General features: G+C 38.6%; 1 protein-coding gene across 1 annotated transcript in view; it reads right to left on the bottom strand.

Moving 5' to 3' along the window:
- Root (ciliary rootlet coiled-coil, rootletin) overlaps window positions 1-18,099 on the bottom strand; it is a 102,479-nt gene that overhangs the window by 47,298 nt on the left and 37,082 nt on the right. Inside the window, exons 2-4 of the mRNA XM_071583149.1 lie at window positions 3,754-3,975; window positions 2,821-3,029; window positions 1,846-2,221 (exon numbers count right to left, since the gene is read on the bottom strand). Of these exons, the coding sequence (XP_071439250.1) occupies window positions 1,846-2,221; window positions 2,821-3,029; window positions 3,754-3,975 (807 nt within the window). The remainder of the gene's footprint in view (window positions 1-1,845; window positions 2,222-2,820; window positions 3,030-3,753; window positions 3,976-18,099) is intronic.

Raw genomic sequence — 18,099 nt, 5'->3', positions numbered from 1 at the left:
AAAACATACAGTGAAATGAAACAAGCATAATTAAAATAAGTTGGAAAAAAGGTTAATTAATGCTCAATTCATTTTGAAAAGATTGTTATGACAACACTGAGTATTTGTGCAATGATGATCAAGTATTAATAACATTCTTTCTTCATAATAAATAGCTGAAATAATTCCATAATGAACCTCATACAAGATTCCTGCCGAGCCCTTCCACCAATCCCCTCTAAGAGCACAATTAAAAAGGAAACACCCTAAAAAGTCTTACATGATTAAAGGACAGCCCCATAATTTTCATATCCCAGTGCTTCTGATTAGAGCTCAGATGTGTTATCCTGTAATGCATACACTTCCATAGTTACTGTTACATGGTGTACAATGTGCTACAGATACATGGTGTACTTGAATAATGCCAAAAAAATTTATAGATTTTCTAGAGACAGCAAATCTCAAGGGATACACAGAAAAAAGTTAAATAACATTCTCTCGATAAATGTCAAAGGAAATTGGCTCATACAAATCCCCCCTTTCAGAGTAATTTGTTAATTCATTCACCAATGTCTGATTTAGGAAGAAACGGAGATCTCAGTGAATGAAATAAGCCTTGGAAGTATAATACGTCATTGAAATATATAATCCCTGTAAATTACTTTAACAAATGAATCATAGCAAATAGAAACATGCAAGATTCAAGGTGATCTACTTTTTATCAAATTTGTTTGTCTAATGCATTAGAATTTCTTTAAATACAGAAAAACTATGTTTGCAGTATTACTGAGCATTGCTCATAGATTTTAATGCAGTTAGGAATATCTGAATTTCAATTAAATTCCAAATTAACCGAAAAGCACATGGAGAGTCTATAGGCCAAAAAAAGGATCCAAAGAATTACGTAGTTTAGCAGCTCCAGCTGTGATTTCAAATAAGTTTAACCTTTTTGTAAGTAGTGCCATTAGATATTGTTTATACATGATGAAATAAGATTTTTTTATATTTCATTAAGTAATTTATTTTAATGATGTCTTCCATTTAAGTGAGTTTTTTCATTCCATTTTAGTCTATTAATAGTTGTGAAATGAGTTTCAGTTCCTTCATGTGCAGCCAGCCTTGTGGTTGGGCCCAAATATGTTTCACAATTACTACTGAGGCATGTTCTAAATTAAATATTTGCTCTCTATTGCTTGGGGAGACAATCATAAAATTTTGATGGATGACGCACCAAATTAAATATTGCAAATGGTTTTTGGGACCATTTTACTATAAGATAAGTAAACTTCTGGTTCTAAAATTATATTTACTACTACCTTCAGACTCATGGGAAAAATAAAGATGAACTCAAACATGAAGTCAAATGCAAGGAAGAATACTAAGAGAAAAGTCAATTTGAGCTCGAGTTGAATCTCGTTCTTTTACATGCTGAGCATATGTGCGGACCAAATCTACCTAAATAATCTTTACACACAATGGTTATCTTTAACTCAGATGAATGAGCCCATTACTATGACTACAATAGAATTACAGATTTAGAACTTATATTGAGAGAAGTGTCTTTTAACCTTCTCTTTGGTCTCAAAATATATCTGTTCATTTCGACCATAATGTTGCATGTGAGTGTATGAAAACTTTAAATTGAAAATACATGCACTTTTTGTAAGTTCACGACTGGTTGAGTTCGCAAATCTTATACCTAATGGTTCTTAATCTTTAACCTAATGGTTTCATATTCCCCTGAAGAGCAAATAAAATTTCCAGTAATACATCTCAAATTTTAACATTATTCTTTCAGTCCTGACTGCATATCACGGTGGCAAACCTTTGAGCAAGGCAGAACGGGAAAAATTTCTTGACTCTCACCTTATCCACATCCATGGGTCCAATGGTCGAGAGCAAGCATGAGCAGGCTGTTCCAATTTCTCTGGAGGTGGATGACAGATCAGATCTAAGTCGGGCGAGGTCCCTCTCAGTGGCAGCATTCAAGTCCGTGAACAGTCTCCGAACAGAGACAACGTCACGCCACAGGCCGAGCAGCCGACCATGTTCCGCAGAGTAGTATTCATTGAAGCCTCGCTCTTCCTCCCGCCACTCCTCCTCACGCCTTGATGTCTCATCCCTGAGCCGATCCCAATCATTGGTGAGACGTTGCAGGTCGGCAGCCAGGGCCTCTCCGCTCCTGTGAGACTCCTCCAGGCGCTCATGCAAGCGAGCGTTTAGGCGCAGAACCTCATCACACCTGAGTGTTCCCAATGAGCAAAAGAGAATGTATCACACCAAATGTCTTTTCTGAAGATTTGATCTTTATTTTTTAGGGAAGGTGACCTGGCTTAGACATGTAAGGGTAAGCTCCCATGAATGGAAATTACTTTATTTTCCCCTGCAAATAGAAATACATGTGAAAGAAATGGATTGTTGAGCTGCTTTTTGATTTTGGTCATAAACATTGAAAACAATATTTGGCAAAATTGTCTTTGAAACGTTATTTTATTGTAAAAATAAAGTGGTGAAATAACAATTTATGCCAAAGATATTGCCTATACATTTGGATTAGACATAGTTCCAAGATTCTTTATTCCTTTTTCACCATCCTAAATTCATGCTCTTTATAATAATTTTGGCTTTAATATTGAGGAGCACCTTCCCTTATATTCAAATTACAAACCCATAAAATGAATATTAAGTAGCAATGATGTGTAGACCAACATGAAATTAACTCCATTTAAATTAGCCTAACCACTGTGGATTATATGATTCAAAGATCATCTTACTGTAAAATATTTAAATTACATTACCTTTAAGAAAAACTATAAAGACATAAAGAGTAATGTAACTAACTTTTTTCTTTCCTCATCCAACTTTGCCAGGGCAGTGTCAAGATCATGAATTCCTTCCTCACCATAATCTTGATAATGCCTCATTGGTTCTGGTGATGTAGTTACAGGAGCTGTATCCGCAGTGCTTGAGACGCCATGTGTGCTAGTACTGGGCAGACTCTCACCTGGCCTACCTTCAAGCTCGAGACATCGTTGCTTGTACTGAAGAACCTAAAAAATGTACGATTTAACTTCATCTCTTACCAAAGAACAGAGTAAATAGTCATATATTGGCATTACTTATCAAACATAAAAGTGAAATGAACCTTTTTGAGCTAGGAAAACCTGCATGATGGAAGAAGACGCCAGGCTTTTTGAAATTTAATATTTTTATTTATGACATAAGCTTCCCAACAGCATAGCATCTTCAGGTAAATTACAATCCTTGGACAACACATACATATATATATATATATTCTATTTTGGGGAAGAGAGGAGGGAAGGGGAGGAGAGAACAAACCAATGGCTAAAGAGGGGAAGCTGGATTGGAGGGAGGGAAGGAAAGGTGGAGCAATGACAAAGGTGGGTTCTATTAGTGATATCAGAGACAAAGGATTACTGATAGAAACATCCTATGCCGCTCCTCCAGCCTTCATCCCTCTACCCTTTTCCTTCTTGCCTCCAATCCAGCTTCCCCTCTTCCCATTGATAGCATACAAATATGTCGCCCAAGGATTGTAATATACCTTACGATCTTATGCTGTGACGAAACCTAAGTAGTAAATAGAAATATTTTATGAGAAAAAGCCAAGCGTCTTCATTCATCATGAAGGATTTCCGGCATGTTATGTGTGAAACTCTTATTTATAGAAAAATCTTTAAAACAAAACTGAATAGATATAAATAAATAGATATGAAATAATGGCACTGTTTCAAGATAACATGGTAGAAATACCTTAGCCTGGAGTCTTCCTACTAATGCTGCCTGTTGTTGCTGTGCCTGTCGGTAGCTGTCCAATCGACGTTTATATATGGCGGTTTCATCTTCTAACGTTCGTCTCAATTCCTGATTTTGCCTCCTCAGACGAAGCGTTTCTGCGGTGATATCATCATCCATTGCACTGCTTTCAGTAGCAGTGCCAGGAGATCTTCTCACGGGTGCCCTTAATCCGGCCTGCTAAAATAATTTTCAACAGATGCAAGGAGAGCCTATGCGAACAACTAAAAATACAACTTTTCGCCCCTATATGAAAAGGTAAACTTGGAAGAATAAAACATATTTTGCAAATACTGTATGAAATTATAAGTCCACGAAATCCCAAAGGGAAAATATTTTTTATTGCTACAACATTAAATTAACTACACCGCTCATTAGTCGCATAATTTTTAAAATTAGGAAATCGTTAAATAACAGTTTTTCAAACCGTCTAATTAAACAATAATTTATGAAAGCGTCAGAACAATCGCAATTTTGATTTTTTTCTAAGCAAATTCTATGGTCTGGTAGGTTAAATGAGAAAGAATTTAACCATCCAATTTTAAACAAAAACACTCACTGTTTAACACAATTAATTTTCACAACGTAGCGTTTATTATACTTATTCAGAAAATTAGGCTATGTTTTTCGAATGTCCTTCAAGAACTACGTAAACACGTCCGAAATAGCAATTTTCCTTTATTCTTGTTTCCACTTATTCGTAATATGGGCGGCCTTTACATCAAATATATAGTCGACGATAATTCCTTATTTGGGCCAATCATTCTAACCTTAGAAAAAACAGTAGTATTCCACATCGCATATTTAATGACCTTAGACCCGTTGACAAGAAAGTACCATTGTTTTTTTACTTCAGACAGGTCAACATTCTCATTATTGCCATGGAGACAATTTTAAAACATTGAGCATTTCGCCCCTCTTTTTTTTCGGAGCTTAATTCTAAAACAATCACTAGATGGCACTAGCAGTGGAACAGTGGAATTGGAGGAATACCATAGCATTAACATTTTGGTATAAAACTCCAAAAATGTGCCTTTTACTATATATATATATATATATATATATATATATATATATATATATATATATATATATATATATATATATATATATATATATATATATAACACTGTGGCTCATTAGGGCTGTATTTACGGACATCAAAATACGTACGTGACAGGATGCATTATATCCTTTCACAAGGTATTCTCATTTAATCTTGCAGGCATGGAAATAATAATTACATAATTGGCCTTTGATTAATTAGATAATTCAATACGCTAAACTACGGTAAAAGTAAAATTCAAATTGCGCCAGCTCCTCTTATCCTTTCACATTAAATAATAGTTCAGATAAGTATTGATTCTGGCATATATAGGATAGAACTAGAAAGTGACATATCACGTTACCAAATGGAAGTTTATTGCTTCAGTGCGAGAGTTGATTACCTTTCTAGTTTGAAATCCATCCCCATTGGCATTTAAAAAATTATTAATATTTTCCGAAATTATTTTTTCCAATGTGGATAAGGATCCTGTTAGAGAAATCGATAATAACTCCTGGCTTTCATTACTATCCACTTTCTCTTTGACACAAGCAGGGAAAACATAAATGCAGTAATTGGAGTCAAGAATAATGAGAGAAGTCATACACCCTATGCCTTCGAAAACGAATGCGCTTCAGCTACGACACATATGTGTAAACTCTGGTCCATAACTTAATTAAACATCGAAACAGAAAGGACACTCATACACACGCGCACGCACGTACACACACACACATATAATATATATATATATATATATATATATATATATATATATATATATATATATATATATATATATATATATGTGTGTGTGTGTGTGTGTATGGACACCTACAACCTTGAAGTGATGGAAGGGCTTTTACGTTCTGATTTCCCCTAGAACTGGGCTAGCGCGGTAGCAATGATAATTGCTCCTGGTAGGGTAGGGGCACCCATGCTAGATAGGTCGAAGGTTAGGAGCCAGACGAAAGGTAGTCCATGCAGCGTCTGATATTCAATGAGGCAGCTGCTTATGCGTCCGATCTGAGTGGGGTGGCAATTAAGTGATGATGTCACGTAAAAACATTATTGAGGAAGGCAAAAGGAAACCACCTCAATTATCATTCCTAAGATTTAAATGATGGACAAAACAGAGATTTTGAGTCCTGGCAACTACGGGGCTCGGCCCAATCGGCCGTGTGTCGTGCCCGGCAGCGGGGGAGGCAAGGCTTCCGCGGTCGTCATCTCACGAAACCCTTGCAAAAGAAAACCGACAGCAGCAGAATAGCTAATGCAGAAGAAGAAAACCAAATTAGTTAGAATAGGAACTGGAATGTTAGAACAATGTTGAGGACAGGATTAATGGAGTGAGAGTTATAGAATAGTATACAGCGGCGTGGACGAGAGCTAACGAGGGGTTGACATAATATTAAATGAAGAGGTACGAAGAAGCGTAGTCAACATTGAACAAGCAACGGATAGAATATTACTAGTAGAGATAATAGCAGAACCGACAAATTTGGTGATTTTTCAGGTATACATGGCACTGAGTAACCATAAGGAGGAATAGGTCGATAGGATATACGATCACTTAGAAGACATAATCGAAATGTGTTACTGCAGGGAAACATTTGATAGTGATGGGAGATTGGAATGCGAGGGTAGGCGAAGATGGTGATGAGGTTTGGAGCTACGATTAAGGTACAAGGAATGACCGCGGGGAGGGTGCAATTGAGTTCTGTAGGAGACAAGGGTTAGTCCCCACTACCACCTGGTTTAGACACCACAAAAGCCGTAGGTATACAACGAAAATACCAGGTGACTCGGAAAGGTATCAGTTAGATTATATTCTGGTTAGGCACAGATTCAGGAACAGTTTGATCAACTGATCAATTCGCACGGCTTCCTGGGAGGACTCTGATCACAATTTAGTTGTTATGAAGTGTGGCGTCCCCTTCAAAAAGATAAGGCAGGGGTGGCGGGTTAGGAAATGGAATTTAGAAGCATTAAATGGATGGACAGGGAAGGAGCATCAGCAGGCTGTAGGAAAATTTTTTGATGGCGGCAAAAAGCTGAGTACTATCGACGGAAAATGGGAATGTGTCAAAAAAAGGATATCAGAAGCCGCAAAAGAAACTATAGGAATCGTTAATGGGAAAAAGAACAAGGAAACAATGAATCACGGATGATGATTACAAATATAGAGGAGAGAAGAAAATGGAAGAATGAAACTACTGAATTAGGCAAAAGGAAGTATAAGGAGTTAAACAATAAGTTGAGACGAGCAGCAAATAAAGCAAAAGAAGCATGGTGGAATACGCCGTACGAGGATATGGAAAGTTTGCAGAGGAAGGGTGAAATTGGTGCGCTATACAGCAACGTTAAATCATTATTGGGAAGTAAGAAGGAAAAGTCTGTACTAACAGTTAGAGATAATTCGGGTAAGATAAGAGTTTAAACAGAAAATACCCAAGAGAACTGGAAGGAATATATAGAAGAAACCTATAGTAGGCCAGAAAGGTTAGACATAGGAAGAGAATATAACGTAGAAGAAGAAAGCTTAGGTCCAGTAATACTCGACGATGAGATAGAAAAGGCATTAAGGGAGATGAAATCTAATAAGGCCGTGGGGGTGGACAACATTCCTGTGGAACTACTAAAAGGTTTAGGAAAATATGGGAGGAAGAGCCTTTATAGACTGATTCGTAGTATATATGAGGAAGGAATCTAGCCGGAAGACTTTGTGAGATCATTGTTAGTTTCTATTCCGCAAAAGGTAAAGGCTACATCATGTGAGGACTACAGGGCAATAAGTTTGATATACCACGCTGCTAAAGTTGTTCTCAGGATCATAAACAAAATGATAGAGAGTAGGGCAAATGATTACTTAGGGGATGATCAGTTTGGGTTTAGGAACGGGAGAGGTACACGTGATGCCATTGCAGTAATGAGATCCGTAATCGAGAGGAATATAGAATACAATCAGGATGTATTTGCCTGTTTTGTAGATTTCGAAAAAGCGTTTGATAGAGTGAATTGGGAAAAATTAATGAGTATATTGCAGAAAATAGGAATATATAGGAGGGACAGGAGGCTAATCCGCAACCTGTACATGTCTCAGTCTGCTCTGGTGCGAGTGGGGAACAGGGAGTCCGGATGGACAGTGTTAGGAAGAGGTGTAAGGCAGGGTTGCCCATTATCACCGTTGCTGTTCAACCTGTATGCAGAGGAAATGATTAAAGAGGCATGGGAAGATATGGAGGTAGGAATGAAAGTCGGCGGAGAATTCATAAAATCAGTTAGGTTAAAGGGAGGAAGGAAGTGTAACGAGATGAAGAGGGTCTTGATGTAGAGTAGGCTGCTGGAATGAGTTTTGTAAGGAGATATTTATTTGGTTGTTGGGGGCATCCAAAACCTATCTTAACCGCTAGATTACCAAATAAGTCATACTACATCTATGCTATACTATATCTCTACTACACTTTCAATTTCTATTGATGGAGCATGACATCATCGTTTGGAGGGAAACAAGAAAGTGGACACATGTTATGACTACAGGTATATTTTACCAAGGATTGAAGGTGATGTGCTTACGGTTGCAATGAAGTATCCGTGAAATGAAGCGCTGTACACGTTCACTAGATAGTTTAATTATTATATGGACATGAAAATAATACTTTTAAATTACCATTGATAACGTAAGAAATTCAGTGCGCTAATCTATGTTGAATGTGAACACGCCCCCCGCTCTCTCTTCCTTACTTTATAAAATAGCTGAAATTGAAATTGATTCTGGCATATTTTACTTTATTATTATGGTCAATTATTTTCCTTCTAATCATGAAGCAACAGGAAAATGGATAAGGTATTTGAAATGGATTCATTTCCGTCTACATATATCACTTTTCAAACTTTTTCGAAGTGTTTTCCTAAATAATGATTTCATCAAGAGAGGTTCGGTTAGTGGGCAGTAGGCACAGTCAAATAGTTGGCCCATAGTGTATTTTGGCTTAGGCCGGATGATTCCTTCAATTTTTTTAATTTTGTGGGTCATACGGATCAAAATATTTTTGAAAATTACATAAAAATGATAAGGACGCATCAAAAAGCTGGTAGAAAATGAACTTAAATAATTGCATCGACATGAATTTGAGGAAAAAAATTAGGATTGAAAACTGATAAAGAAACATTTCCTGAAAAAATATTATTAATCTGTACACTATGGTCATGGACAAATTGAATAAATAATACATAGGAAGTGTAGAAGTTTTAATAAGCTGCAGATAGAAATAATAACGGTGTGTTAAAATATCAAAAAACAGCAAAAAATAAAATACTGTAATAATACTAGTCTATAGAAAAGAGTGATATGTAGGAAGAGTAAAAATAAATATTCTGTACTAATTACAGCAGAAAATCCAAAGCGGTTGATCTACCTCAAAAGCATCAACGGCAATCTTATTGAACTCTTGAACCCTTGGTCGGGATATTTAATTACATACGCAAACACATAATTCAGCAAAAATTGCACACAATCGTAAATATTTAAAATTAACCGAATGAACTAACAAAAGCCGATTGTGTCGAGGAGCATGATTAATGTTTTAAAACAGGCAATGGACAGCAATAATATATGTACCGAAATTTTCATAAAAGAGTGAATCGAGCTCAATGCTAAATGCAGCACTGAAGTCATACTCATTACACACCCATTTCGCAAAAGAAATTCTCTCCTATTATTCCTTCCTACTTCCTACCTCCGATATAGATAGGTATTGAGGCGTGGGGAAATTAAGGAGAAGTTCCACTGAAAAGGATTGCTATGGTTGAAATAGTTAGGCGGATTTTATACACATATAGTCGTACTTTTCTCCTCCCGTAATGAAATTCATGCATTAGAATGCTATGAACATATTATATTATTTTCAATAACTTTCAAGGCTATCCGGCGGAAAATCGAACCGCTTCGGTATATTTGCGACAATTATACCCCCACTCATATAAGTAAGATGCTCACTGCCCCACTGCCTTCCCACAACAATGTAAAAGTGTAATGATAAAATCTAGAATTATTTATATTTGGACTATATTACGAATGTAGTTCACACCCAGGATCAGGAACTCGAAGGTGCCAATGAAAGAATACGGATCAAAGAAATTCCAAGGGATAGCATTGCGTTGCAACTAAAAAGCCAGAAATCGTTGCCGGTCGACCAACATGCGAATCCTACGAAGCGCAAAGAATATTTTCGGGAAAGCGTGTCTGCAGTCAGAAGTCAGAAATTCCGCGCGTCAAATGGTAAGCTGAGAAGGCAAAACCACCCTTTCTACGCGGAACGAGTGCATAGTATGGAGTGAGGGAATGACAGAGGGTGCAAGGGAGGGGGGAGGGGAAGTGTTTGCAAGTTGGCGGAGGGATGGGGTGGGGTGAGGAATGAGTCCGTTCTCACCTCTCCTCTGCTCTTCGCGCCAAACTTTGGGTGGCCAGGTGGCGGGCGTCTCCTTTCCATAGTTCCTCCAGACAGAGGTTTCTTGAACGGTGCCTGGAACGGACGTTCATAGTCATTACCTCCAACCACGTTCATTATACGGCCACTATAATGGTTCGTGATCAAGCCATAAATGAGATGAAAGATGAAAAGTCCTCCCGCATTCACGACAAAACTTTCTAGAGCACGTGGCTCATTGCTTAACAGTGTTTTCGACTTTTAGTATTTTTTTGGAACTCCTCAAAATGGTCGTGGGCATTGGCAACTAAAGTGATCACAGATTAATGTATTATTCATGTCAGTCTTCGTAGGATATCATTTTCATTCTCCAATCCTTTCGGTGTACTTTTCAAGACAGGGGATCGAGATGGTGCGGGGGCTAACGTACTGGCTTCCCACCCTGAGGGCGCGGGTTCAAATCCCGGCGGTGTTGAATATTTTTCAGAGGTATCTCGATCCCTACTTGAGGTGCTTTGTGGAGGGCACTTTGAGTGAGTACGCCGTCCGTCGGATGGGACGTTAAACTGCGGACCCCTTGGCGCCTTTCGTAAAGAGTAGGCTAATGCCGACGCCGGGTTTCTCTCCACCCTTCATCCTTTCCTATCCATCCCCTATGGCGCAAATGACCTTAGCTGTCGGTCGCCTCCCCTCAAAACTACTACTTTTCAAGACACACCATGGTAAATGAGGCCGCAAAACGACTGTGCTTGCTTATAAGCCTTGCCATTGGTGAAACGAGCTGCTTTCATTACTTAAATAGACAATCGTTCACATGAAAATGATACTGAAGCTAGCAGTAACTTAAGCTTCTGTCACAAATATGTCCCGGTTAGTTGAGCAGGCCAGCACATGTGATCGATCTATGTACATATGAGAGCGGTTGCGCTCCGCTAGCTCGCTCCGACGTGAGAACTCCTGAAAGGCTGAATCTCGGTTTCTTATTATCACTGCAAACTAGAAGCTCACTGAACCATGATGTTTACAAGTGTCTCCGTTTCGCTGGCTATGACGTTGGTGAAATTTGATCACTGATAATCGCCTGCGGTCGTTCCACTCTGTCGCCTCCCTCTGAGGTTTGATATGTGAAGAGTGAAATGCCCACAGAAGGAAAGATGCGAAATAAGAACATCGCTTGAGATTATCTGTCATATATATTTAGCATCATTTTACATGCATCTTACTATTAATTTAGATGGCATCATAAGGAATCATTTAATTATATTTTTCGAAATGACTCATGATATTATTTGGCAATGTTTGGTCAGATTTAGGAATGAACCCCACTTCATATCGTGTTGCAGTGGTAACTCCCCTTCGGCTCTCTGAATAGGAACACCTCGTGGCTGACATACACGCTACACATCATTTGTGCAAATTTCATTCATCAATTTTTCCCTGAGTCTCTTTCTTCCTATGCCCTTGACCAAAGCCGCTATCTTGACCCACCGATTGGCATCATTTAGTGTTACCCCGTCTCAGGACGTGCAAAAAACGTTTTATATCCGAGTATTTGTATTGCATGAGCGTCCCTTGTGTGGGATTCATTTTCTCGCTAGCCTCATCGCCTGCCCTGTAACTGTTTTTGCCATTTCATTTACGGCGCCTCTCAAAGAACTGCGATAAGGAACCACTAATAGGTTGTCTGTCTGAAACTTTTGATTTTCCTTGGCGAGAACATAATTTTTCCGTGAACTACCATAGTCCTTGCGATTTTTGTGTGCCTATAACACATAGATTGGCCCCCGGGCTTTTGTTTCATCTTTATTTTCGGTGTGGGTCACTCTTTCTTCGTGAACGCATTTGTTTTTATTTCCTAATGGCTCAACTCTACACGTTTGTCATCAAACTAATGCACATCAGTAAGAATTCTCTGCCTTTCTTGCTTAATATTGATTAGGTCGTAAAAGCTCGCCAGGCTTCATTTAAATTAAAGAGCATCGTAATAGCATTTTACTATTTTAACGTTATCTTAGCATACTTGCTGTTAAACCAAGGATTCATGATTATCCAGATTTTCCTGGAAAGCTATAGGCGGAACCGGAACCTTCTCCCCTCCCATGTTAATGCTCGAATTCATTCGCCAAAGGGTTTGCTGAGGGCTAAGCATAAAATAATGCCACTCTCAACTATCAAAAAACATTTGGTACATCATTTTGGTTTGATTAACTGCAGTATATAAATCTCAACACGAAACTCACGCGCACAGCTAGAACGATTATTAACTCTGATGATTTTTACGTACCTCTCTATCGACAGTGTATGAAACATCTCATGTTGATATTCTTTCACATATGCAGCACATGATTTTTAATGATATTTCCTTGGGCTGGCCTATTCAAAGTGTTTGAACTTTCTTCCATACTTCCAGAATTGTTTATGCATCCTATCCTTCAATGCTGCACAGAACAACTTTCTTCCCAAACTGACCACTGCTTTTCCAGCCTTCTATTAAATTTTACAAAAAAATCATGAAAGGTGGAGTGTTTTTGGGCGCTGTTAACACAGGGTACGTAATTTCCCACCGTTACATTTGTTTCTTCGTAGTCTAGTTTAGAGTTTTGCATTGTTCTGCCAACTTATAGAATTTTTACTTCTCCCCTCTGTGGTTTGCATTAATTTCTGCACTCACTCAGTGTATCTTCGGGATATCATGTTCTTGCACCCATTATTTCTCCTTTTGCCTTTCCTGTTCAATCTTTCCTCTCATTTTGGTTCTACAATTCATGAGTTTCTGTAAACTCTTTCAGCTTCTCTCAACATAGTTTCCCGGCCAGCCTTTCCTTAGTAAGTCACTCCTCTCTGCTCAAAGTTTTTCAGCAAATATCGCTGCGGCGGTCGTCTTACTAAACTCTATTTTCATTACTAAACTCTATTCTCTTAACTATACCCTGTTCTCTACTTTTACCCTTGTAACTTGTGACTGTTTCCAAGCAAAAAGAAAAATGTAGCACGTAATATCGATGAATTAGTTGAAACGAGGGAGATATCAAAACTATTTCGTATTTTACGGGTTAAATAAGCTTAAGTCTCTTTCATTTCATGGGACAGAAATATAAATAAAAATATGTCACGAGGCCAGCACGAAAATGTCTCCATGCTTATGATGTTATACCTAAATTGAATATAAACTAATAGCAGAAAATTTGTTAGCGGTTGGTTTCAAACACGCAACAATTCTATTACGGTTTTTCATTTTTCTATCTCCAGCATTATGCTTTGATGCCAACCACATATTTCGATAAAATATGTTGTGCGTGTGAAAGTACATACATATATATATATATATATATATATATATATATATATATATATATATATATATATATATATAGGCATTTAAAAATACTACGAGTGAGAATTGAACCTAGGGACACCACAATTAATCAATCTGCTCCATATAAGGCATCAGATAGCTGCGCCAAAACGACTGGTATCTATCGAGTCTTTCCTGAGAAGAATGACGTTTCGTAAGAAAAACAGACGCCATTCGCAGTTACTTCAAAATTATAGACAAACTAGACAGCGAAGGTAACCGCATAGAACAATGTGGAGGGGTTTCAGAGAGCTTGGGTAACATGTACTGACAGGCACCTCAATTTATATATGTATTAAAATAGTGGTAATTTTAGATTTGTGAGCATGTGCAATTTTATAAACTCATTCATTGGAAATGAAGCACTTTATTCTCTTGCAAATTTTCTGTATTTGCAAAGACGTGCATGCTGACTTGTAAAGAAACATTTTCCATAGACACTATGCTTAAAAATCCTAGATGCTTCAAAATCGCGGTTAATTTTTCGAAACTGGACGTTGGGATTAACTTATGAAATTTTCCGCTCGATTTTGATTAGTAGTCCACCAGAGTCAAAGAATCAGAGAAAAGTTTCTGTGACTACAGTATTGGACGCCTATTCGTCGAGTACGTAGTGCTTACACATTACTTGTTGTCAATGGTGCTATTTTGGGCGGCCTGATGCTGGACTATCACTCAAAAGTCATGCCGGAGGAAAATGCTATGAATATTTCAGAGTGGTCCTACTCTACGTGCAGATTGAAAATAGCAGTTACTTTATTTTGGAGTGAAAATATTTTCAAATCTGATGCATAACAGTTGCAAAAAAAATCGAGGTTTGACATATGATTGCCAAGATATTAGGGCATACATATTTTATTATTTTCCGTGATGAAAGTAGATCTTGAGGAATCTATGAAGGGGAAAATCTAAATATATACTACGTTGTTGTAACATCTGAGCAACAAGGAATTTGCATGCAAGCATCTACCTGTAAGGTGTAATATACCTTGATAATGACCCATCAATTAAAATAGGTTTTTGACAGTCCTTGACGACTACTTATTTCTAAGAATCACGAAAACTTCCTTACGTTTGCCCCTCATCCTTTCCATCTTTATATCTTTTGCAAGTCTTCTCGTTTTCTGAAATCCTACCCTCCTTCTTTACGTACCTCGTTTACCCAGCATTCTCCCCTTTATCATGGTCTTCAGCACCCAATATATTTTTAATATGTCCGCATTCCCTTTCACTGCCCAGCCCAATTTCCTCAGTAGGCAACCTTATCTCCCCACCGTCCCTTTTAAGACTCAGCGTTTGTCTTCATCTCTGTCCGGCTAACATATATTCCCCATTCTTTACCATACCAATATCTCAAAAGCCTCCTATCTAGGGTCATCCTCTTGTCGCTAAGACCAGGTCTCACATTCACAAACAAATACGCTCCATATTAAAGTCTTAATTTATCTGAAGAAGGATCTGATGTTTCCCGGCCAATGATGAATTCTTTTCGAGATTTCAACAGGATAATTCTCGGCACTACTGGCGATGTTTCAACGGATGACTTATCCATAATCTTCATTGCTGAATCCATTATTCAGCCCTGAAGATGATGTACGAGTCGTCCGTTGAAACGTCGGCAGCAATAAAGAGCATAACCTGGGGGAAATGACGAGAAGAATTCGTCTTAACTAATCTGCCCTTCCCATCTTTACTTCCTGCGCATGTCATCAATTATCTTTTTCCTTTAATGTTCCTATTCCAAACACAATTCTTATTCTACTATACTCCCTACGACGCCCCTTCACCTATAATACATTACCCATCTAATTTGTTAATAGAGCGACACCTACACTTGTTTACTCCCTCCTACTTTAATATTTAATTTAGATTTTCTACATCTCGAAAATCTTAATACTGTTTAGGTATGGTCAACCTTTATCCCGTACTTCTCGCATTGCTCCTCTTTAACCCACAATAATACATGGTCTGTCCTTAAGGTAGTGGGATTTTTTGCTACCCGGATAGACGGATGGCGGTTTCTCTGGCTGGGTTCGAGGGAAGGGAGTCTCAGGAAAGGCGGAAGGCCAGTGGCAGATGGATCCCAGCCTTTGCAGAGTGCGGATTATTCGTTTGCAAAACTTCTAAAACGTGACGTCGTTAGGCTCCGTCATGAGCCGGTAATTGAAACAGCACGACGCCATCAAATTTTACGTGAAACTGAGTAAAGCGGGGAAAGCGACTCATGAAATTCTCAGGGCAGCTTATGGTAATGACACTATGGGTAGATCGGGTATTTTTGAGTGACACAAGTTGTTTTGGGAGGGTGGAAAAGATGTTGAATACACCAAAAGTTCAGGACGCCCTTCGACCTCAAAAAGTGACGGAAATCTTGCAAGAGGTTATGAAGGCTTTGTTGGACAGGGATCACAGATTAAGTGTTTGCATGGTTTCTGATGAACCTGGCTTCCGTGAAAGTAATGTGCTTCGACTTGTGGCCGAAAACATGGGCATGAGAAAGGTATGAGCGAAGTTGGTGCCGCGAGTGTTCTCGGACGAACAAAAGGAAACTCACACGCGGATCTTCCATGCTTCTCAACCATGTGTGGGAGGATTCAACATTTTTACACAATGTCCTACCAGATTACTTCGTCTACCATCGCTTTAAATCCGTGCTGAAAGGACGTCACTATGGCTCGGTGGAAGCGTTACAACAGGCCGTGATGAGGGAGCTTAGCAGCATTTCGGGCGCCGCCTTCCACAAGGCGTACGAGGCGTGGAAAATCCACTGGAAGTGGTGTGTGGGCGCACAGGGGTGCTATTTTGAAGAATTTTGAGTGGATGTATCAATTCAGGCAATATTGTTTTTGATCGACTCAATCCTACCACTTTTGCGACAGACCTTGTACATGCACCTCGTTTTATGTCAGAATCACTCTTTCTTTATTATCTGTAAACCTAGTTGACTGAATCATATCCCGTTCATGCTACCCTTAGCATTTCCTCAGCACATGCATGAATAGTTCAATAATGAGTGCTTATAACTTTCATATTTGTGCAATTTATGGTTCCAAAAATTATTTTATGCTATATTGCTGAATTAGAGTGTATTGTATACTTGCGTGGAACAAGTCTCCACGATTTGGCTCCAGTATTGCATCACTAGCTGCCGCTGCAAAATGTAACATTTTCGTCTAATTTGACAATGGAGGTTGCATTCGACGTGCAATGCACTGTATTGAAAGTTCCATTTTTTAAGGCTTATGGGGAGTCTGTTTTCCCTATAGCGCAGCTAGAATGTCATTTTTCCTGAATCCAAGAATAGATAGAATCAATTTCTAGGAAAGATGGACCTAGAGCTCCAATTGCTACTCTTTCGGAATCAAACATAAACTCCGCTGCTGTCATTGTCAGAGAAGATAGTCGAGTAGCATCAAGAGCACTTACTGATATAATGGAAATTTTTGTGAGTACCACCCACACGTCAATAAATGAGACTTGTCCGTGCTCGGTGGGTCCCGAGGAAGAGGACGTTTGCGTGCAGGTTTGTTAGCAGTTGCACTTGTCATCGTGGATGAAACTTCATCCTGACAGCATACCTTTTATCTTGAGACCAAACAGCAAAGTTCTATGTGGAGATCTTCAGAATCATCAACATCAAAAAAACTTGAAGACTTGACCTCTGTTGAAAAATAATGGGCCATATTACTTTTCGAAATTCAGAGCGTGTAGTACCGGCATATATAACTGTTAATGAGCACAATATAGAATATACTTATTTGAATTCTCTAAGGTGGAATGAGTTGTAAATGCTTTGTTATCGTCAGCATTTTAATATGTTTTAGATTATCGGAGGTATTGGACATCCCTCTCCTACTCCCCTACCTATCGCTACCCATTCCGATTCTTTTTGATTCATATAAAAGTTTCAAATAAGTCACCCCCAGTTTATTTCCATTTTCCGCGATATTTTCAATAACTTTTTTCCATCTACTCGGTTGAACGTCATCTTATCATTCAAGAAGAGCACAAAGATATCCTGATGATATTCAATGATCATTTCTACTAATTTTCTCATCACTGCAATGGCACCAAACGTTCCTCTCATGTCTCTCTGCCCATATTGATCTTCGCCTAAGCAGTCATTGGCACTAATTAGCATCCATCCACAGATAAGGCACAGTATTGATGACTCTTTACCTTTGCTCCATGTGAAGCTAGGCTTATTGCCCTATAGTCCTCTCATACAGCTGCTCCATGTTTTTTCGGGACAGGGATCAAAATTGAACTGAGAATACTTTCTGGCCAAATTCCCGTCTCATAAAACTGCATTTCAGTTCAAATAATTCCTTCCCTCCATTTTTACTTATATCCTTTAGCAATTCTTGGGGTATGCTCTCTATTACTACTGCCGTGTTCGACTTCATCTCCCTTAGCGCTTTCTCGCTCTTGCTATATTGTATTCCTGGACTAAAGCCTACCTCCTTCACGGCGCA

The sequence above is a fragment of the Hetaerina americana genome, unplaced genomic scaffold (genome assembly GCF_022747635.1).
Source record: "Hetaerina americana unplaced genomic scaffold, ioHetAmer1.1.p SCAF_13, whole genome shotgun sequence".
Taxonomy (NCBI): domain Eukaryota; kingdom Metazoa; phylum Arthropoda; class Insecta; order Odonata; family Calopterygidae; genus Hetaerina; species Hetaerina americana.
This window is presented reverse-complemented; position numbering and strand designations above follow the sequence as displayed.